This window comes from Osmerus eperlanus, chromosome 3 (genome assembly GCF_963692335.1).
Source record: "Osmerus eperlanus chromosome 3, fOsmEpe2.1, whole genome shotgun sequence".
Classification (NCBI taxonomy): Eukaryota; Metazoa; Chordata; class Actinopteri; order Osmeriformes; family Osmeridae; genus Osmerus; species Osmerus eperlanus.
The window spans coordinates 10,922,805-10,947,190 of NC_085020.1; the positions used below are offsets into that span (position 1 = coordinate 10,922,805).

Genomic DNA, 24,386 nt, shown 5'->3' on the forward strand with positions numbered 1-24,386 from the left:
ATAATCTGACAAGAAAAGAGAGAGAGTGCAGCAGAGAGGAGGAACAGAAAGAAAGATAAAGTGAAGTAGGAGAGGCTTTCTTTACATGTCACATGTTTTAGATTGTTTATATTGATGTTGTTGTTGTTTACATGTTCATATTGTTTGCTTATATGTTTATACTGTTGTTGTTGTTGTTTACATGTTCATATTATATGTTTATTATTTGTCCATTGGATTTTTATATATATTCTTATGATATATAAATAATATATATTTTATTCATGTTTTACTCATATTTGTCGCCTGTCTCTGTTGCTATAACAAATAAATGTCCCCGCCTGGGGATAATAAAGTGTTATTGTATTGTTTTGTCTTCTCCTCCTCCCTTTCCCATGGTTTATCACAGAGAGAGTTGTGCAGGTCTGTGTCCTCTCACACTACACTACCCAGCCCAGTTCAACCAGAAGTGATAAGCTCTTCACTCACACACTTCAAAGAGTTCCAAATACAACGTTACTGAATTTAGAACTGGCCTTATGGTGAGTGTGAAAATGTATTTCTGCGCGTATCTGTATGACAGGAGAACCCCTGCAGATATTACCGCTCATTATACCTCAAGGCAGATGGCGGAATGAGAATAAGCCTCTCTTCAACACGCACACACACAGAGCAGGGAGCCCAAAGGGGACAGCTGCTCTGACACACAGAGAAATCTAACCCTCCCAGCCCATTCGACTACCTCCCTCCCTCCCCCCCACCACCACCACCACCACCACCACCACCGCTCTCCTCCATTGCCCACAGGCCAGTGATAGGGAGGAGAGGGACTGCTCATTGACTCACAACACACAGACACACACCCAAACCCAAGCACTCAGGAAGACAGCCGGACCACCTCAGGCCAGTGCATGTGTGTGTGTGCATATAATAAGGGAGAGAGAGTGCGAGTAAGGAAGTGTTAGAGAAAAAGAGGTCACAAAAAGGCAGTGTTTGTATTAGACAGATTGGAATAAAAAAGTGTGAGAGAGAAAAATACAGACAGAGAGCATCAGACAGACATAGAGAGTGTCAGTGGGCTGTGTATTAACATAGACGGAGTGATATGGGGTGGTGGAGTTGAGTTAGCAGGCTGACTAGAGGGATAGGAGGGATTCATGGACAAATACATTATATTGAGCACATTTTGCAGTATAATGAAAAAGGACACCAACAGCCAAACACTTCTTTCACGTCAATTCTATGCCCCATTTCTTACAATTATAACGTTTGTGTTGTTTTAACCTAACATGATTAGGTAATTAAAATAGCTCAGGTGTGGCCCTTGGATTCAACCTTGTGTGTGCACCAGCTTGGACTAGCCTGGGCTAATTAGGTGTAACAACACACACGCATACATGAACACACACACACAGCTAACACACACTAGAGACACCCTACTCCTTCTCACAGAACCCCATCTTGGGAAGGAGCAAGAGAGAGAGAGAGATTCATGGGAGACAGAAAAGTGAACAATTAGAAGGAGGGGTGGGAGATGAGGTAGTTTGGTAGTTTGAAGAAAGAGGTGGGTGTATGAAAGACAGATTTCCCTGAGAGCATGGAAGAGTGTTAGGAGAAAAGCAATCACTGCCTTGAATCCTCTGATTGCATCAAAGGAACCCTCATCAATACCTCAAAAACATAGAATATTGCATCTCTTCACGTCTCCTCGTCATTTACTTTCAATCTCACCCTCCATTTTATCCCATCTCACGCTCCCTTGTCACTCGTCTCTCTCTTGCTCTCTATTCCTTTTTATCTCCCTCTACTCTATCCACCTCCTAATTCCACGCTTGCTTTTTCCTGTCTCACCCAATTGTCGAACTGTAAATACAATTTGAATACGCCAGCCAAGAGAAAGGACTGAGGGATGTAGGCTATTCCTCATCATGTGTGTATGGGTCTGTACCGTCCCAGAGATGCTTATCAACGTGAGTTTTTTTAAATATCCATCTAAGTGGCATTAAAAAGCTTGAGCATGAGGGAAACATTTGTGATACGTGCTGAATAAAATGACTGCATATTCTTTCTGAAGCTGTTATGTGGTAAACATGCGGAGAATCGATAGCCATGCGTCTGTGTGCCTTCCTTAGTCAAATAGTTGTTAGCTATGTTAGCTAGCGCACTTGCTACATCGTTGTCCATTTGGAGAGGGGGATGGGGAGGGATTGGGGGGGTTGAGTTAACCAGCTATTGTTCTCACCCATTACCTTCCTGGAAAAAGTCAACATCTTTCAAGGGGATTTTCTCTGCTCGTTGATTTAAGGGGTACCAACATTCAAACCAGCATTCATTCATATCTCCCCTTCAAAACATTTCAGATTTCAATGCATGAAACATAATTTGAAAGCACTTGATCTGATAAAAATGACCACAACCTACATGCGGACAAAAATATCAGAACCTGTCACCTTTATGAAGATGCATAAGCATGTTCAGATCCAATACATTGTTAAATGAGCTGACAGCTTCTCTCAATCTCCCAAATCTTTCCTTTCTTTCATCCCCTCCTACTCATCCCTCCCATCTCACAACGTTCCCCACGCTCCCACTCCTTCCTTCATCCTTCTATGCTGCCTCTCTCTCTCCATCTCCCCAAACGCAGATGGTCAGGAACTGTGAACTATTAAAGATATCCCGAGGGTTGGTGACAGTAATAGACCTGACATCTGACCATGGCTTTGTTTCTGCGTGTGTGTGTGTACGTGTTCATCAGTTTGTCTCCAAGGCAATACCAGGTGCTGTCAGTATATTCAAAGGTGGTTGTGTGTTTGTTTGTGTGTGTGTGTGGTATGGAAGCACTGAGTCATGTATTAGTGTTAAACCGGGCAGGCTGTGCATCTCTCATCTGGTCAGACGAAGAGGACGAGGACAACGGGCAAGCCGGGCTTGACTAGGGACGGTGTGTGTTAGCTGACAAAGAAGAAAATGCTGTTATGCTGTGTGTGTCTCTTTGTGTGTGTGACTGGGAAGTTGGTCACACAGGATGGGGATTGCATGAGTGGGCAGATGAGGCACCATTCAAGGAGGGTAGCAAATGAGGACAGCTTCTGTCTGTCTGAGCTGAAGCAAACGAGAGGGGGGAGCTCCTCCACACACACACACACACATATGTGGACACACACGGACACACACACTCTCAATTCTCTTTCACAGTCCCCCCAGGCAAGGTGCAACCCTTGCACTAAGACACAGGTGGCAGCATATGTCTTCCGTCTGTCTTGGAGAAAGTGTATGAGTGTGTGTGTGTGTGTGCGTGTGAGTGAGTGAGAGAGTGCGATACTGAGTGAGTGAGAGAGTGTGAGTGAGTGAGTGAGTGAGTGAGTGAGTGAGTGAGTGAGTGAGTGAGTGAGTGAGTGAGTGAGTGAGAGAGAGAGAGAGAGAGAGAGAGAGAGAGAGAGAGAGTTTGAACATCCACAAGTCCCTTAGAGAAGGTTGTAGGGAGACTGAAAGACTTAGTCTTAGTCTCAGTCTTAGTCTTTTAGACTCTAAGTGTGTGTTCACACTCACAGGTTTTGACATGGCCGGGTGTGTATGTGCAAGCGTGAGGGCGTGTGGGTGTGTTTGAGAAAGAGAGAGATGGAGAGAGAAAAAGAGAGTGACACGGAAAGCTGAGAGTGAAAGACAGACTGAGACAGAGAAAAAGAGAGAAAAATAAAGATTGTGAGATAAATGAAAGAAAGTGAGACAGAAAGAGTAAAACTCCAGACCCCTTGTTTTATCCTGCTTCCCTTTTAGCCCAAACAAACAGCAAACATCAGAACACTACGCTGTCCTAGACACGTGGCACTTCCCTCCTCCATTCTCTCACTTTAGACACTCAAACCAACACTCACAGCCTTATTAACAGATATACACTTTAAAGCACACATTGGTAACATTAGTTTTCCTATTTCTATTCATATTCATGGAGCATTCATATTCATTGTGCCGCTGTGTAGCGTTAATCTCCCACTGAGAGGAGGCAGCAAGGCCCTGAGGGTTAGCCTAGCACTTAGCTAAGCTAATCAACACGGAGGAACACTGGCGCTTCTCTGGCCCATTTTCTATTTTATTTTGAAACATATTTAAACATACACACATGGATAACACCCTCATAATACTAGCATTTTAAATCCCTTCTCATTTCACATTCATTTCATGATCGTAAAAGCCCATATTTCCATGGAGAGTATTGGTGTAGTTATTGAGTGGGTGCGGTGTAAATGTGTTGTGCATTTGCCTTGGGAGACCCTACCAGGGGGTATTGCCCTTGACAACACAACTCCCAGGATCCCTGGGACACACAAACACGAAGGAGATTTTAGTATGTATTTTTTGTTGCTTTGATCACCACAAGACAGGCACAATCTAGTTTCATTATGTTTGTGAGAAGGCAGACATCTCTACGACTGACATCTCCAAAACAATCTAGATAGATAAATGGCACTCCAGGTAAAAGGAAAAATATGTATTTGAGATGTTTGGGTGATTGGTCCCTTAAATGAGGAACATGCAGAACGACAATGTCAACTGTCGTAAAGTACTGTCATTTTGTTGCTGAAAATGTCATAACATATCAATATGACAGTCAATGTCAACTGTCCTCTGTCACTGGCACAATTTGACACTGAAAGTGGCATGATAACACTTTATGACAAGATGGTACAAACATTTATGACAGGTTATGTATGCTGCCAGGCATTATGTAGCGTTTACATAGGTGTTATGAGTGCTTATGTAGACCCCTTTTGAATGCATTGTACTGAATGTTGTTTTGTTGGTTTGCGGATGTATTTGTGAGGAATGTTTTGTTGAAAATCCGTGGTATATACGTAGAGAGTGAAGAGGAAGGTTTAGTGCAAATGTTATTGTATTACAAATGTATTACATTTGAAAGCATTATTACAGTTCCAGGAAATGTATACATTATCGGGTTCTACTTAGAAGCTCGTTATTGTATCAGTATTACAGCGAGATGAGGCCAAATAAACAGTGCTCATTGATAACTCTGGCACAACCGTTTGAATCAGCTTATTTCAAAAGGGTTTTTTTATGGATGAAATGCTGACTAGCTAACAGCAATATATATATTTACATTTAGTCATTTTAGCAGACGCTCTTATCCAGAGCGACTTACAGTAAGTACAGGGACATGCCCCCCGAGGCAAGTAGGGTGAAGTGTCTTGCCCACACACAATGTAATTTTTGCACGGCCAGGAATCGAACTGGCAACCTTCAGATTACTATCCCGATTCCCTAACCGCTCAGCCAACTGACTCCCCATATATTTGAATATTTTCGCATAGATCAGTGAATTTTGTTATGTCGAATTAATGCATTTACTGATAATCCATGTGGACGCACAGAAAGATCTATAATAAAACAGAAAAGGTTTTACCCATGCACACAAACTCCAAGGAAGATAAAACCGAATCAACTAACCAACATCTTTATCACCCGCATCATGTGCACGGGCATTGCATTTGTTTTTTTGATTTAAGACATTCTATTCTCCTGTTCTACTGGGCCCATGTGTGTATGAGTGCATTGTGCCCTTTCTAATGTTCTGCCATGCTTCACGTGAATGTGTTCCAATGAGAGCTCTTCAACACTGGCTCTCTAGAGTCAATAACTGGTGGAAAATCTGTCTTTACTGACAGCCCACCAGGGTGTGTGTGCGTGAGTGAGAAAGAGAGAGTGGATGGATGTGTGTGTGTGTGTGTGTGTGTGTGTGTGTGTTTCCGTGCCTGCGTAGAGTCAGACCAGTGGTAATGCCATTGAGCAGGCAGATCTGTCTGTTAGGGGAGATGAGATCTGCTGGGAAATGGCAGAGTACTGGACTAATAATATTTTCTTCCATGCAAGTGTTCACAAGCTCAATGTGGCATACACATACACAGTCAAATAGAAGTGGTAGCAAATGAAAATGAGAAGGTGTGGTCAGAAAGGGCAAGAGTTAAAGAATAAAGAGAAGGATTCAGAGCAGACAAGTGGGCAGATCACCATTGCAAAAGCTGATGTTGCTAGGGACTGTATTAGTGTGTGAGTGGTTGAGTTGTTGTTGATTAATTTAAGTGCAGTACTATGGGTGTATGTGAAGTCCTCTGTGACACTGCTTGTACAAATCCAATTAGATTTGATTTAAAGAGAGACAGAGAGATAGTGAGATGCATAAATAGATTCTCGTCCTTTTCCATGGATATTTGTTGCCACAGTCTGTACAGAGCCTCACACATACATTACAGATTACATATACAGTACAAATACAATATCCCCATAACACAACATATTAGAGAGAGTGAAGGTACAGGAAGGGATGTAAGGAAGGAAGGAACAACAGAGTAAGTGTCAGCGGGAAAGATAGCGGAAGTGTGTGCGTTTGTGTGTGTGTCTGTGTGAGATAGAGAGATAAAGTATTCCAGTCAAAGGCAGTCCACTTGCACTTGTAATCAATACACAAACATGAGACAGATTATGCGTCCCGACTCCATCTTCCCTCTCTCTCTCAGCTCTCGTCCTCTTGCAGCTTCCCTATCAAGACCACCCGTTATCCTCTCTTTCCATCACTGTCTGTCGGTAAATCTGTCCTGTGCATCTGCTGTACTGTTCAACTCCATGTTGAATCCTTCTTTCCCAATCCATCCCACAATGTGTTCCCTCGCTGTATCTCCTCTCGCACTCACACATTTGCTTCTCAATTTAAAGGCTAAATATTTCAACAAAATGAATGGGCATGCCGACACCTTCAGGAGTACTTGATGCTTGTTTATACATACATACACACACACACACCTCTTACTCTCTTTTTCCTCATATGCAAGCTTCCTTCCTTTGGTCTTTCTTCTCCACTACCCTCTCATTTTTCTCATTCCCCCTCTCTCCTTCCTTATCTCTCTCCCCTTTCCTACAGTAAAGTACCCTGTCTATAACTAGAAGGCTGTCCTTCTGTAATTCAGTCTGACTCATTGCAGCTCCCTTGTGATGGTGACTGTGAGTGGTACAATGTGTAAGAGCAGTCTGCTGCTTGTTTCAATTCTCACAGAGCCTGGACAGAATCTTTCTCCATCACACAGACACACACATGTAGACACACACACACAGTCTGGTGTGGGTTGGACAGCCTCACACACAGGCTGGTGCGTAGGACGAGCACCGTCCTCATGGCCATGTCATGCTGTTGTCCTTGTCTCCCACAAGCTGCCCATGAATCCTCCTTCTGTGTGTGTGTGTGTGTGTGTGTATGTGTGTGTGTGTGTGTGTGTGTGTGTATGTGTGTGACTAAGGCCATGTGAAGATCTTAAACCAAAGCTTATCAAATAACTGTTTAGATGTACAGTTTCAACATACCTTGCGTGTCAATACCCTACCATACTAGTATGCTAGAACCAATACCAGGATGTCCGACTGCATCCGCTCACATTTTGCAGTATGCAAGCCAGCAGGCTGTTCGGGCTATTCTGATCCACAATCCTCAGCATAGCAGAAGATATGTGACATCAACTGAACTACAGACATTACAAAGTAACAACAGCAGAGCTCTGGTTGCCATCTGACAGTATGCGCATCTCTGGTCAACTCCTCTGTAAAAGATGTAGCATCAACCATTTCTTCAACAATATTTACATGTTGCACTAAGAACTGTGATGGATGCAAGAGGGCCAAGTACAAGGTGCAATGTAATGACAAAGTAGTATGTCCCAAATGTATGCATACTGCATGTACCTCAGAATCAGAATTCTGATTCTGATGTATGCATACTGCATGTACCTCACAGCCCTTACTTCGTAATTAAAGCTGCAGTACGTACTAAAAGAAAAAGGAAATATGCGGTTTGAGATGCAGGGATAGGAACTAGAAATGGAGGCTGAGGCCAAAATAGGTTCACTTATAATATCTCTGGGGCATATCTTGGGCCAAGGGCCAGCCTCATAATAATACATCATTCACACAAACATATGTTGTTGACTGATGGTTGTCTCAGTTGTCTCTCAATAAAAGCTCTAACAGAACAGTATCAATCTCCTGAAGCATCACACACACACACACACACCGCTGAGGTGTCAAACAATAGACAGTGACTCAGTCAATTTGATACACCGTAGACACAGTTTCAGGCAAGATTGGAGCCAGGTGTGCTTCTGTATTTCTTACACCTTTGTCAGTGCGGCAGGTGTAAGGTTCCCCTCATCATCAATCAACTACGTACAGATACCAATGACACATTACACGTTCAGATTCTGTGTGTGTCATTGGTACTCAGCATACACCCCCCCCCCCCCCCCCACACACACACACACAGACAGTTTTTTTTTAGATAGATAGATCTCCTATCTTCTCTCCTGTACTTCGCTTTGGATAAAAGAGTCTGCTAAATGAATTCCTTTTTTATTACATTATCTCATTCCCTTCCTCTTACCCTCTCCTCCTGTCGGTACCTCTCCCCTAACTTCCCTATGGCCATGTGACAGCCGAAGCGTACACACTTCCTGCTGTAAGACAGGGTCCTCTGTACAAACGCACAGAGAGCGAGACACAGACAGAGACAGAGAGACTCAGAGAGAGAAGAAAGGGTATTGTGTGTCTGGACATGTGCAGCTGCTTGGGGGCGAAAGAGGAGAGCAAGTTCCCCCCCGAACTGGGTTAAGAGGTTAGAGATACATAGAAGGGCTGAGTTAAGGCAGTCCCTCAACACCTCCTAACTCACACACACAGGTCTATAAATACGGTACGCTATCTGCAGCACTATTTTACATCTGAGCCATGGCCCACATTGACAGCATAGCTCTCATACAGCAGACAGCTTGGATTCCCAGCTCCCCTAATCTTAACCCCAGTACCTTAACACGAGTGTACACAAACATAACATGACAATATACACCACAAAAACCACCTACAATACCATACGACAATTGACTACAACTGTACCATGTATTCCCGTAACACTACAATAATATACTGTCGTAGATATTTAAGATGTAGACGGTGTCTACATCTTAAATATCTACAACACTGTCTGTAACACAGCCTCTGGTGACACATCTTAATGCAACAAAGGCTAATGTAACACAAGCTACAGTAACAAAAGCTACAGTAATACAAGCTACTGTAACACAAGCTAATGCAGCACAACAGTAAGAAGCCTGTCTCCCTCATACTGCTTTCAGGATGCTGTTACCAGAGACTGCTCCAGGACTCTTCCCAACTAAGTGACCATAATCCCACAAGGGTTTAACCCCTGACCCGTATCAAGGTCAGCATCTCAAGAATGATGACAGGAAGGGGGCAGGATATCCAACCACACCAGCTGTGCCCCTGGAATTTCTATAAAAGTTCAGATGGCATTGGAGTGTGGGCATATGTGTTTGTGTGTCTCAGGGAGTGGCACATAGGAACAGATGTTGGCAAAATGCAAGGCTAACACACACCCATGCAAGCATGCACACACACACATGCACACACACATTCATTAAAACAACCCTAGGGGGTTAGACAGTGAGGAACGATTTTTCTAGGACTGGTGCCAGCTCTCTCACTGTGTGTGTGCGCGTCATTTCTAACAGTTTTACCTGTGAGGTTGGTGCGTGCACTGTAGGAGCCCAAGTACTGGCCATCGGTGTTGGGGGTGTAGCACTCGAAGAGGCCCTGGTCTCTGGTCTGCACCTTGGCGATGTGGAGCAGGGCCGAATCCTGACTGAGGCGCTCCACGTAGATCTCCTTGCTGTTGACGCGCTGGGCGTACACGGCGTAGGCATAGTTCGACTGGGCCGTGCTGACGATACGGATCTCCCGGTCTGGCACCGACGTCAGGTACATGGACCACTCAAAGTCCTGCTCCACCCCCTCCTTATAGCCAGTCACGTTGCACCAGATGGTCACGTGGGAGCCCTCCGTCCGTACCAGCGGCCCACTCTGCACCGTCACGACCCTCTGGGCCAGGCCCACTCCAGCTGGGGAGCGAAGAGAGAAAGACAAGGGGGGCAGAGGGTGAGATGCATTGAGAGATTGGGGGAGGAGGGACAGGTGTCATAGAACGGCGGTTACAGAACTGGTGTCAACATGTTTTCTGCCAGCCCAACTGAAGCTCCCGCAGCCTCCCTGGAGAAGAGAGACATAGAAAGAGAGGGAAGGAGAGAGAGCAAAGGAGAGAGAGAGAGAGAGAGAGAGAGAGAGAGAGAGAGAGATAGAGAGAGAGAGAGAGATAGAGAGAGAGAGAGAGAGAGAGAGAGATGGAGATAGAGATCGAAAAAGGGGTGTATAGCGTGGGTGAGGTCACTGGGTTTTTGTCTGTTACGGCACAATGACCATTACACCATGATCAGGATAACCCTTACCCAGGATCAGGATTGATCAGTTTTTCTTTCTCTTAGAGGAACATCTCAGTTACAACATCTGTGGTCAGTGTTTCGGCTGACCACACTACGAGTGAAGCCTCCATTTTCCCCATTTTATACTCTTATTCCTACTTGTCTCTATTTTATTTGCTGGCACATTTGATCAAGCGCTCACAAAGCGTCACAAATCTCTGATTTGTTGTTGGCTGACGCAACTCAATAGGATTTTCAGTCAATAAGAGTGAAGAATTAACAGACATAAATAACTCTCTGGTCAGCTGATTCCAGTGGATCACTACTAACACACTAACTGGTCTGAAATGAACACAACTAGAAGAAGAGAAAAAGAAAGAGGAAGAGAGACGTTTAAGGGAAAAAGAGGGACAAACTCATGTATGAGGTCAAGAAGCATCCTGCTCTCTGTTGCTTTGTGATGTTAATGTAGCAGTATGCTAATGTCACAATGCCATTTAGCATGGTTAATAATGCTAGCTAGGGCTAACTTGAAAAGCAGGGCTAACAGGATTAGCAGTGCTTGCATGGAGCCCCTCCGTCTGACCACATACAGCACAGTCATGCTGCTACATTTCTGCTTCTCAAATAACGGCTGTTCATATTACTGATAGCAGTAGTGTCATTTCCTGAGACTGACATCATCCACATTCTTGCTTCTGAAACTGTACACTACTGTATGTTTGTAATAATAAAAAAATAATCTTCCATCCGTCCCTCCCTCCTTCTCTCTCACTTTCTCTCTGCTGGCATCTTCATTCCTTCCCCCCCCCCCTTATTTCTTAGTGCCTTCCTCCAGTCTTCTCTCGCTGCTTTCTTCACACTCCACATGCCACACTCTCCCTCCATCTCTCTTCCCCCACTCCCTCCCTCTGGGTAAATTCTTCATTCTCAACCCCCCCCCCCCCCCACACACACACACACACACACACACACCCCAGAGTAAACTGCTGTCTCTTCCATGCCTTGCGGTTCTCTGTGTCTTTTAGTGTCGGATATAAGCGGCTCTCGGAACTTCAAAGCTCCCGTCTCTCTGAAGGCTATTTGAGGAAGTCTGACAATGACGTTCCGAAAGCAGACCTCAAACTGATCACTTTCTGTCCATCCCTCCATCATAATCCCTCTTTCACTTCTGTTCGTCACCTCTGGCTGGCTGCACTGCATTTACCAGGCTAAAGCCCTAAAACAACCACTCATCTATCAAGCTGGAGACCCCCCCCCCCCCCCCCAATTTTTGTGTCTACAAACCTCAGCCTTTGTCTCCTCACACACATACACACAAAGTATACACTCGCACAAATACCTTTGTTATGACCTCTGTGCTTCACTGCCGGCTGATACTGACCATCAAACAACAGGGACGGAAGATTTGAGAATTACACGCACACATACACACACATAGCGGAAGCTACTAAGAGGATTATGCTAAGAGCGGGGGGGGGTTAAACACTAATCCAATCATTTGTGGTTGGTGTCTCGTCCTGAGTTAAAACAGCAGGAAGCACACACACACCACTAGTTTAGCCTGTGACACACAGCACATCTGGACTGGAAAGGGACCTACTATCTGTATCACCTTACACTGTTTAGACATGCAAGTATGTTCGCACACTCACTTCAACCACTTCTCTTGTCTCTGTGTATGCAGCAGCTGGGATCTCTCTCTCCTCTCTCGCCCCCCCCCCCCTCCCCATTCCTCTTTAGTTGAACAGGGTCTACAAACCACTTTACACCTTACGTGCAAGTAAATTCATATGTACATTCAATTGTGTTAATCTCTGCATTCCTTTTTGATGTTTATTTTAAACTTGTGTTGACAGAAGGTTTTTGTCTGGACAAGTTACGTGACCTGACCATTATAAAAGGCATTTATTTAATCACATTCTTATTGCAATATCTCAGGGCTCAACTTCCGAGTCCCATCAGACCCTGAGGCGTGGCCAATCATCTGCCTTTTTGTATGTGATGTCACTGGGTGTGTGGGATGGGTGGTGTTTTTGCATAATGCTTTTTTCCAGCGTCATGGAAAATCACCATTGTCGAAGGTTGTTATTATGGGATGTGTGCAGTCCATGTGAATAGCTAGTGAGGACAGTAATATCCTGTTTCCCCTCAAAAAAGACAACAGGAGGGGCAATTTCTGTCACCCACACAGGAGGATAGAAGCTCATCTGAACGAGACCCTCATACTTTCCGGGGGACAAGGCAGCATAAGGTGGTGAAATATGCATCCACTACTAAAATAAAAAAAGAAGGAAATAAAGAGCAGGACCGAGCTAGTGTCCTCCCTCCCAGTGGGAGCCTCACTCTCATCTGAGAACTGAAGTCTTGTAAAGATCATCAGAGAGGCAGAGGGAGAGAGGGAGGGAGTGGAGGAGGAGTGAAGAAGAGGAGAGGAGAGACAGAGCGGCCGAGCCAGTCTCAAGGGTACTGCATGAGGCACACTGAGGGACTGGTGTACACAACTTCTGTGTGTGCGTGCACGCACACGCGCATTTTCCTCTGTACACTACAAACCCCAGGTTAAACCGTTTCCGAGTACAGAAAATAGTGGAATCAAAAATGAGAAGGAGAGGAAGAAGAGAAGGGAGGGAGGAGTACAGAGACAAGAGGAACAAAGAAGAGGGTGGAATGAAACAGTGGAGAGACGAGAGGACAGCAGTAATTGCAGACATTAAAGGCTAGTAAAAGATGTGCAGAGAACTTTAACTACTGACTATTACGGCCACTCACAGAGAGAGAGACATTGAGAGAGATTGAGAGAGAGAAACTACTCTGTAGTTTCTGTCCTTCAACCAATGCTGAATCTCTATGAAAAAATTACGTTTTAGCAGTGAAGCACTGAAAATGAACATAGCCTCAAAAGGCCTCAACAACAGTACAATTATTAATTGCCTACTATCACCTGGCGGTGAAACCTATTAATACAGTAACAATAGGTTTCCTTATGATGGAGGAACCCTAATAATAAGAATATTTGAGATAACAATAGTATGCCTTGCTGATAGCAAACACACTAATAAGCATCTTACAAGGGCCTTTTCATCTATTAACTATATACTATACTATATAAATATATACTATACTATAACAATACTTAAAAAGAGTTTGTGAAAGTTGGTCCAGGGACCATTTAGGCAGTGGTACCATTTGAAAAGTACTACTTCAGCACCTTTATTGGAAAAAATAACATAAGATGCCCACTCTACTTCTATGGGGATTCACTTACCAAAGGAAACTGCATTTTGGTTAAGGGTCCCCATTTTACCTTGGTGGCAATTCCCTTGTTTGCTCATTTAGCTGTCCATCACGTTGCCTACAGCCCCATGGTGTCTCCATTAAAATACCCAAGTGGCATTCATTACCCATGACAATATTGGTCAAACTTCCAGAAATTCCACAAACACACCCGTGGTGGCATGAAAAGTGTTACCTACGTGACAGCTTTGTTACACAAGAGCGGAGTAAAATCCTGCCGACACACTCATACAGACACACGTTCTCTCACACAGATGCACACACCCTCTCTCCTTATCTTATTCTTTCTTACCAATGCACACAAACTGCCCCGGTATCCCTCCCTCACATGCTGTACAAGCATAAATACACATCCATCTTTCTTTGACACACACATCTATCTACTAGAGTGCAGTTCGTCTTTCGCCGTGGTTCCAGTGGAGCGGTGAGACAGTAGAGTAAGACCCGGTGCTCTATGAGCCGGCACTGAAAGATGTCCCCTCAGGGCATCCGTATTCACACAAAACACCAGCAGGCCCATCAGCCACAGATGCTCGGGCCAGGCTAGGTGCAGCAGGGGCGGTCCAGGACATGGGTGTGTGCTTACATATGCTTAGGGCCACACTGTAGCCATCCTATAATTAATAAATAATTGAGAGGAGTCAGGGATGGGTAGCGTTGCTTCTTTTTCTCCCTCATATATCAGAGCAGGTTTACGTAAAAGGGTTGGTGTTTGCACCATATGACCAATATCAAACACGGGCATGGTTACCAGAGCCAAATATTTTACACAAGATGAGAAAGCTCTAAAAGGAATAGGCTATTTTTACCAAAAATATATAAATAAATATCATCCAGGCTAAAAGCAAAACAGTTGCTGCTGCCAAAGGCAGGATGGAAAGTTGGCAAAAAGTGACCGACTGTTAAAAATAACCAAGTTATTAGGCATTTATATTATCAGTATCACTACCCAATCACAAGTTGATCTGACAATAATTACAATGCCATATTCTTTCAGCAGCATCCCTGGTAGTGTTAACAGGATTTGCGAGCAAATCAAGTACAAATATAAAAACGCATACGTTCAAATCTAAAGTAAGGTAATAAGCTTAAAAGGATCAAAAAGCTGACAAATAAGTAATTTCCTCTGCTGAAAATCTATGTCTACAGATATAGGGGGGTAGGTCGTAGGTCTATCTCTAGATACTTACCATGGAAAGCCATAATCAAAGGATTTTGTCGGTCTCTTAACCTACCTTTGACCCTCTCACTATTCACTGGATCTTCTAAGAATGATGATGCCATTTTGAGAATTGATTGGTCAGGAGGCAGTGCTGTCATAAGTGTCATGATCTGTTATTTCAAACATAGCCTGAAGTTAACTTGCCTGAAGTTAACTTGCCAACCCCCAAATCCTGCTTCGCACTATAGTCTATACACTGTAGTACTATAGTCACACAGTCTATATACTGTGTACTATAGTCACACGCGCACGCACGTACACACACACGCACACACACTCTCTCTCATCTACTCCCAGCTCAGCCACGAGTTTCCGCCCTCCTAGTCAATTAACTCCATTAAAGCCACCTGCTCCCTACCCCAACACCACTCTCCTGTTGTCCGTCCATCCCCCAGTGTTCCCTAGTCTCCACCCCCTTTACCCTCCCAAATCCACCATCCAACACACCCAGACTGAATGACAAAGGCTACATTCTGACTGCAGGCAAAAGTGGTCCAAATCAAAGATTTTGGGTCATGATTCAGATAAAAAAAAATGTACAGTGTGAATAGCAGAAATCTGATGGAATCTAATATTTTCAATTTGGATATGAGCCACTTTCATATGTGGTCCCAAATCTGATTTAGGGTCTGATTTTATGCAACACCCCTTCAGTCTGAACAATCATATCGGAATTTCTGCAACTTTATGCAACTGTAGATTAACATTTGTCACAAATCTATGCTGGTAGGAGTCCCTCAGTGAATACAAATAAAAAAATGTCTCCCTTTCTCCTCATCATCTGCTCATCATTTGGTGGCTTCCACTGCACTTCAATTTATACATAAAACCGCTGGCTTCAGTGACTTACGTACTACAGAAGTGTGCTGCCATTGACATCTTTATGTTCTTTTGCACATGCAGCTCAGTTTAGGACTGTGACCAGTTAACATTGGAATCTGACACCAAAACAATTGAGCAATAAATCATAATCCAGCACTAAGGTAGTGTGAACCTCTCACTGCTCTCCAACCTCACTACCATCAACACACCACTCGACGGATAACTCTATTTTTGAACCAGAACATTGGCCACAGAGTAATTCACAAACACTACCCAAACACTGGATAGGTTCATTAAATATATAACTTATTTACTACACAGTAGCATGATGTCCTTTTCTGTTGTTGTATGTGTGTGTGTGTGTGTGTGTGTGTGTGTGTGTGTGTGTGTGTGTGTGTGTGTGTGTGTGTGTGTGTTGGTGGGTGAGATAGACACGCTAGCTAGTTGTCAATCACTCCTTATGTTTGTGTATTAAGCTGCAGATTTGGAGTGGAAACTAATTAACTATTAATTAGTCTCTTCAAATAGACTTCTCTGCCTTTGTCAATCAATTGTACTTTCAGGCCTAAGATTCACACACACACAATCCATCAATCAATCTCTTATTAGCTCACTCCCATGATAACTGGCTCTTCTTTTTAACCATATTTAAAATAACAGCAGCACACACACCAATAGGCTGCCATGGACATGTGTGTGTGCGCCTGTATGTGTAAGATTTAATAAGATAAAATATTACAGTGGTGATGTATGTGGGATGACGATAAACGTTACATCATTTATGTTTTTATTAAAATGTAGGAGAATAAGTAAGCCTGTGTGAGTGGTGTGTCAGAGAGAGAGATAGAAAGAGAAGAAAGAGAGACAGACAATGCTTTAGGGTTGTGGGTGCAGTGGGGGAGCTGTCACCATAGCAACAGCGTCTTGTGTGAACCAGCAAGGCTGGATATAGGTGGGAGACAGAAGCAGAGAGAGTTGTGGGTGTTTGTGGAAAAGTAAAACCCTGTGAATCCCAGATCCTGTTTGAACACTCCAATCGCCTGATGACCATGGGGCTGCAATAGGGTCACGCGTCATTTTAGAGAAGTACCAATTCTAGTACCACATACTTGGACTTAATGGACAGAGGTCTTTGGAATGATCAAACATTCCTTATTCTATATCTCTCCATTTGCTGTCTACTTAGCACCCTACGTATGTTGTGACAGACATATTGGTCTACCCTTGGTCCATAGATAATTAGCATGCTGTAAACTGGTTGGAGCTAAAGTCTTAAATATGCTAAATTATGCTCAGACGAACCCACCATCAGATTCTTTCTACTCATTCTACTCTAAAGCAAGGCAATGAACACGTCATTGTTTAGATTGTGCAGCGCTGTAGTGTGCAGCACCACATCTGCCTTTGTGTGTAATATGCAAGCGTGTTTGGGTACTACCAGGAAAAAACACATTTTCAAGGTAAGAATATGTTCCAATAAACAAAAACATTGACTGGGCAGTAGGCCTCCTGTCTGCCCTGACAATAACTAGTAGAAGCCAGGACAAGTCTGGCTCTGTAACTAGGCTAGCTCCTAGAGCCAGTGAGAAACAATACACTTTCTAGTGGTGTGGAGGAGGGAGTGTGTGTGTCTGTGGAGAAAGAGAGGGCAGCCAACAGAATACTTCTACAGCCTTTGATCAGGACTGGTCCTCAGGAATAAAGTGCACACACACACACATATATACAGATGTCATTTTTAGAAGCAACGATATACAGTCAGTTGTGACCAGTCTACAATTTGTGAGGACTGTAGAGTGAGGAGGGAGTTAGAGACAACCCTATTTGGGAGGGGAGTAAACAGTCCTCAGGGCAAGCATGACAATGACACACACACAAACCCACCCACCTATCCACACACATGCATACCCACTGTGTGTTATATTGCCAGTTGGCAGACAGGCATGCCTGACATCCATGCAGGCCCTAACATAAAGCTCTATCAATCCCTGACAAATCAGGACTGTCCACCCTCAGCCTACAACAACATAATGACCAATAATTAGCTCTGCATGTGAATATTCATAAGCAGCTGCTGATCAGCACCCTAGCAATCGCACCGTTGAATGGAATGACTGTTACATTTGTTGACAGGTGAAACAACAAGCCTGATTAAAAGAAAATGTCTGAAGACATACTGTGATGGATATAAACAGACTATACACACAGCATGTACACACAACTATTAATCAACACAAAATCTAGAGACACTCAGGCAAACTTAAAACCAAAAATAACTTTTGACTGCCGTAGAATGCACACAGATGTAGGACCACACACATACAAAGGCTGACTGATCACATTACCATCCAAGTTTAGACTGCCTTGATCATACTGGCCAAACATTTTGGGTAAATGTAACAGACTCTAAAATATAGTAGAGAACCAATTACTTGTAGCATCAGAGTAACATTAGCAAGTCTAATGGAGACATGTTTACAGAGCTCTCTGTCTTGACCCAGGAATGAGATTCCTTCCGTTCTGGGATAGTGTGTGTGTGTGCGCGCGCATGTGTGGGTGTGTGTGTGGGTGTGCGTGTGTGTGTGGAAAACACATGGCAATTGGGCTGTGAGTGACACACAGCTGTCATTCTGACATACCTCGGGGTGAGGGGCATTGCTTAGATGTGAGGGAGTTATCCTTTAAAAAGTCTGCATTTGACAAATGTACAACTGTAACCATATAGATAATGAGAGTGGGAGAAAGAAAGAAAACACCTAAACTAATGAAGACTGAAATAATGTACTTTGTGCTTAAGCAGAGATGGAGTTACATTTACATGTACAACAGCTGAGAAGCTGGATATTTCCATGGCATGCAAAATGATAAATACAAATTTAAGTTTGGAGGTCTGAGATCAGACATCTATTGGTTCTGACTGGCTTTGAGAGGCTGATCTGATCTGAGACAAGGAGAACAGTAATGAGTGAACATTAACAATGAACCCAACAGTCATACATCCCACCACGCTCTGTTTAGTTATAAACACCTTGATGGCTGAGACTCTGGGCTCTCACATAGACAAACCAAATGAACACACCTACACACAGTCTCTCACTTTTCTTTCCCATACACAAACCACACTTGAATCTCTCTGCTCCTCTCCCACACATAAATGCACACACAAACACACACAAACTCGATGCCCACATTGGTGGTAAAGTGTGGTCAATGTGCATTAACAATGCGAATTTGATGTTATAAAGCTATACGTTTATGGGAGGAACCAAGCCAGCCACTTTGTGTGTAACACTCAGCATTTATATAAGACCTAAAGCAGCAAGACTGAAAAGGACATGTCTGAATGGTACAGCTGAAGAGCTGAATACTGCTGTTCTCTACTCATGTCTAGGACAATGACTTGTATGAACTGAACGAATTGTATGAATACCTGTCCTTCTCCTAGGGAAAAGGGCCATTACCGAGTCAGTCATTAAATACACACACACATATACAGTATTTATTTTGTGAGTGTGCGTATCATCATCAGCATCATCATCTTGTGCATCATCGTCTGAAAGAAGACAGCTAATCCTTTCATCCAACCAGGGCTCTTTAGTGGGCAATGATCCATTCTTGGGTCACACATACATACACATGCACACCCGTTCTGACATGCTTCCTGTCCAGAAACAGACCAGCCATCTGGTGTTTGTTTGGAACAGTTCGCAATGAGTGTCTGTGTGTGTATGTGTGTGTTGTGACAAATTAGTGAGACTGGTTATTCACATGTGTGTGTGAGGGAGCAAAAGTGAGGGGTGAAACAGAACATTACAGGCGTATATCTGAGACAATATCAGCATCGCCAAAGTATCCTGGAGAGCCTCACTATCTGACATTCAACACACATGCACACACACTCTGACATGGAGGTAGGTGCGTGTGTGTGTGTGTGTGTGTGTGTATCAAGATTACACAGTTATGTGGCCTGTCATGTTTGATCCTGCTCATCCTTAAACAGAGGAGCTCAGTCCACAGAGGGTTAATCTGAGATTTACGTCCAAATATCACATTAACCTAGAATACCACACAAACATACGTACACTTATCTTTCATCCAGGTCGATATCATATACACAACCTAACAACTGGTCATGGGCATGTTATTTGATTGACTAATAAAATTGCACATCACCCAAAACCTCTTAAATGGCGTATTGGCCGACGCACCCTCACACTTACTCACATTATTACTCAGATTGGATTCTGTCGACATAGGCTACAGCCAGGTGTGCTCTTATTTGGGTGTGTCGAAAGAGACTTATTCAGTAAAAATGTGAGAAATCGGTATCTTCGACCGACACGGCTACATTGAAGAGAAGCACTCAAACAGGCGAGACTTACCAAGCACCGAACACGCAATAAGGAGCGTACGGATTCCCATTGTCTGCAGTCCCACAAAGATAATGTTATAGGAGCCTATAATCCGTCTCGGGTCGCAAAGGTTCGTTGCAAAAAACGAGTGGCAGTTGACCAACTACCGTGGGACGGAAGCTCCTATACAGTCCCTTTGAGAGTGAAATCTTTTCCACTGTGAAGAAAGGTCGCCCAGCCAGCAGCCCGCGCGATGCCCTCCGTTCACGTTCCGTGAGATAGTAAAGTAGCCTAGGTTAAACTAGAGAAGCGCGTGTATTCCTTTCACTTATCACCTTCAGATAGCTTTTGTTCACAATGACGACATGCCCCTATAACTCCGCCTCGGCGACCCAACCTATTATCCCTTCCCGACGCATCCAAGAGACTGCGGAGGCGATTCTCAAAAGAATGGTTGGTGAGCAGTCTCAGAAGAAGTCCAAGAGGATCAGCTTTGATAACATATACAGACTTAAGCTACAATGACCCCAAAACTCTATCGTTCTACATATAAAGTTCCGCGAATCTGTCCTGCACTGACCTGCCTATATAGCCTAAATCACTAATTTACTCCGGCGGTAGACACTGGTTTTGTTCTCTATTCAGTTGATGCCATATAAAGGATCAATACCGTAGCCTTTACAATTTAGGAAGGAAATCGGTGGGTTGGATAAACCTAATTCCGTATATTACTAAATGTGGACAATGGTGCACAAAATCCAGCCCATAGTTAACCCTAATATTATTTCTTCAGATTCTTAAGGACAATTCAAGAGTTGTAAAAGCAATTGAACGCTTTTAGTGTCTCCTGCGTACGGAGTAACCTGCAGGCATTCCGCCTAAAAAATAAAACTACACAAGGCTACTAGTTGCGTATATTCTCCAACGTCTGTCTCGCCAGTCGTTGGTCTCCTTAGTTCAAAGTCAAATAACGTTTCCTTTCTTTCGAATTTCCAGGCGTGGATGTATTTCTTGATATTTCCTGGTATGAGTCTCGAATCGTGAATGGGCCACTGTTGTTTTCCTTATTTGTAATTTGAAAACGAAGCAGCGTTTAGCATAGGCTTCTCCCACCCCACAGTCTCACCGCGGCCAATGCGTGGGGCTAGCCTACTTTCCATGTCCCACCCAATAACCAAGTGGTGCTCACTGCAGAGCCAAATGGGTGGAGCTGACCAAGTCCAGCTCCACCTCTCTGGACCTAGTGAAGCGCAACACCTCACCTCTCCATGAAAGAGCGGACAGCGACTTGAAATCAATGCACACTTTCTGTTGAGGGTGCCGAATAAACTCCCCAAAAATCCAATAATTCACATTGTCTGTTTTCGTACTCAGTCGTAGGTTACGACCGAGTTCTGAGTCTTAGTTAATTATTCTAAAACCAAGTAGAGAGCACTTGGCTATTCAATATTGTAACTGCAAATGTAGGCACAATACCCTATTACAGAAACACTGTTCCTTGCATAGATGCGGATATTTTAATACTAATGAAAGAACAGGATTTTGCCTTTAAAACGGCATTTAATTATATTATAAATTGAGCCATGACAGATTAAGGAACAATGTGGTAAAGAAATTCAGAAAAGCTAAGCTTCCTGACGATAGTAGAAAAGGTGAGACGTAGCCTACTTTAAAATGATCTGGAAACATAAAAACAGGAACTTCTTCAACACACAAATGAATGCCGCTGTGAAACTCTGCAGAAGCTTAATAACGACCCATTCATTTGAATCAGGTGTGTGAGAGCAGGGAAAGATCTATACGGGACTGTCTACAGGCCTTATGGACCAGGGTTGAAGACCACTGCTCTATTCAAGTCTACTCAAGTCAGTTGATTTGGCATCTTACTGATCTCTCATGTCTCCATACACTTTGGCTAACAACGATAGAGGAAGCAATAAAATATAGCCTATGTTTGATAGAATAAAAAGGTGGATCTTTATTGTTAAACTAGCGTAATCCATTTGGGATTATAAATATTGATCATTGGTCAGGGGATAAAGGATTTTAATATTGCATGCAGTTAAGCTGTAGTAGTGTGCTGTGCAGCATTAGTTTAAGTCTGTAGTAGTTGCTATGGGCATCTATAACTATGACAGGGTATCTGTCAGTATATTTAGACCTCTATCCTATATCTACTCAGATTGGCAGGTTTCTGTGTGTGCAAATCAAGTAAGAATTGTCATGCCCCTGGCTGTGACACTGGTTCTGTTTTCCTTTTCCTTGTGTTCTCCTCCCTCACTTTCCCTGTGTGTGTGTGTATGGGCGGAGTCTTACGGGAACAGACAACCATTCTCACCTGTGGCAAATCAGCAACCAATGACCTATTTAAACCCTGCTCACCATCAAAACTCTGCCAGATCGTTACATCAGCCACATGGTGAACTACGAGGCCGCTCAGTCTCTGAGTATTGCAAATTCCTACCTATTTTTGTGGATACATACTTACCTTTTTTCCCTGTGATTTTCAGTTCCCGGTCGAGACTCCAGCGTTTCTCCAGTAAGCTACTTGCCTTGCCCTGCTCTCGCCTGAAGACCTGCAGCCCATACCCCAGCTTCACACAAACTTTCCTGGACATTAAATACATTTAGCAGACGCTCTTATCCAGAGCGACTCACCTTTGAACCTTCATCTCACGAGTCCTTTTTTAAGGTCTGAACATTGTTGCACCGTAACAAGAATAACCTCATAGGAAAATGTTTAGCTCTCACATACATACACAGACACACACTTGGATGTTCCTTCTACCAGCCCTTTATTGCTCCAGGTAGCTTTAATACCCAAATACACAAACACACACAGACATACACACAGCTACCACGTGTCGGTTTAGTGGCAGGTTGCACCATTGAGCGGGGACCTAGGTACTCCAAATTGGTCAGTCTCCATGGAAATAGAGATCACACAGTCACCGTTTAACTCACATTCCACAATGATATCCAGCCATGATATATCTGCCTGCATGTGAGAAAAGCCCTATAATCAAGAGTAACATCATCTGAGAAAGTAAAACTTATGTGACTCCTCTGGGTTGCAGTTGAGGTTGAGACTGGGTATTGCCGAGAGAAAAATGATTTGTTAAACATATTTTCTTCTGACTTTAACATTTTTTCATAGCCCATCCAGATTGTAAATAAATGATTCATTTCATTTCTCTCCTCTTCACAGGAGTTTGTCAGTGTTAAAGAGCAGGATGTTGGAAAACTGCATTCTCTCAATATACTTTATAGATACATATAGACTTTCTTTCTACATCTTATAAAATGTATGCATACATGTATACACACACACAGGCACACACATGTATACATATTTGCCCTAGCACGCAATGTTAGTATCCTTCTTATACACCCTTTATGCCTTGGTCCAGGCCTTAGTCCTGTCAGTTTCACTGGGTTCGACTCACTTCTACTTCTCTCCAGTATTGGTACAATACAAACCCATCAAATTCCCATTGTTTTCCCCTTTGCCCCACTCCACCCTCCATGGCAACAAACTCTTAACTTCACTCACTGGAACAGACAATCAAGATGAAGAGATAAAGACTGACTCTTATTGAGAGACTTGTTGCTCTTGTTGGTTAGTTGTAACGGATTTAAATTCTTGTACTCGCTGTGAAATATTTCACTGTTGATTTTTCTACAGGTACACTCTTGCACTTTTTGAGTTTCATGTTGTTTAATTGTAACTTGTTTAACTGCATGCTCTTATGGTTCTTCCCTTTGGCACTTAGTATTTGTTTTTTCACAATGTATGCTTCGTGTTTTGGCTGCTCGCAATGTTTGGCACTTATTTGGTTTTTCACAATGTATGCTTCGTGTTTTGGCTGCTCGCAATGTTTGGGGCTATCTCGTTATGATCAGTGACCTATGCACTTTTATAAAGCTCTCTCTTGGATGTCACTTTTGATAAAAGTGTCTGCTAAATGCATAAATGTAAATGTAAGTAAAGAACAAGCTGAATGTTTAGTTGGGGATACACACAAGTCAACACATACCCTCACATGTTTTACAACTGTCACACACTTACACAAACACACAGCTGATTTAACATTCAAGTAGACCACCGGAAGCAACCACATTGCTATATTTTCCATCAATTATTAATTATGGACTCCTAATGCAGAGTATTAATATGAAATGAGAAATGACTGAACACTACTTATTTTAGACCTGTCATCTTAGACCTATCATCTCTTTATCTCAATCTCTAACTCCAGTTATTTTTCTCCAGTCTAGATCCAAATATCTCAAACCTGTTAAAGTGAGCCAGTAAAGCTTCTGTAAAACCTGCAGTTTCACACTTCACACACTCGTACTGCAGCACCTGGGTCACAGGACCACTGGGGG

The 24,386-nt window shown here is 43.3% G+C and overlaps 1 protein-coding gene across 1 annotated transcript in view; it reads right to left on the reverse strand.

Annotated features, from left to right (window-relative positions):
* Positions 1-21,134, reverse strand: part of igsf3 (immunoglobulin superfamily, member 3) — a 53,891-nt gene extending 32,757 nt beyond the window's left edge. The window contains exons 1-2 of the mRNA XM_062457206.1: positions 20,028-21,134; positions 9,567-9,947 (exon numbers count right to left, since the gene is read on the reverse strand). Of these exons, the coding sequence (XP_062313190.1) occupies positions 9,567-9,947; positions 20,028-20,067 (421 nt within the window). The 5' untranslated portion in view covers positions 20,068-21,134. The remainder of the gene's footprint in view (positions 1-9,566; positions 9,948-20,027) is intronic.
* Between the last annotated feature and the right edge of the window lie 3,252 nt (positions 21,135-24,386).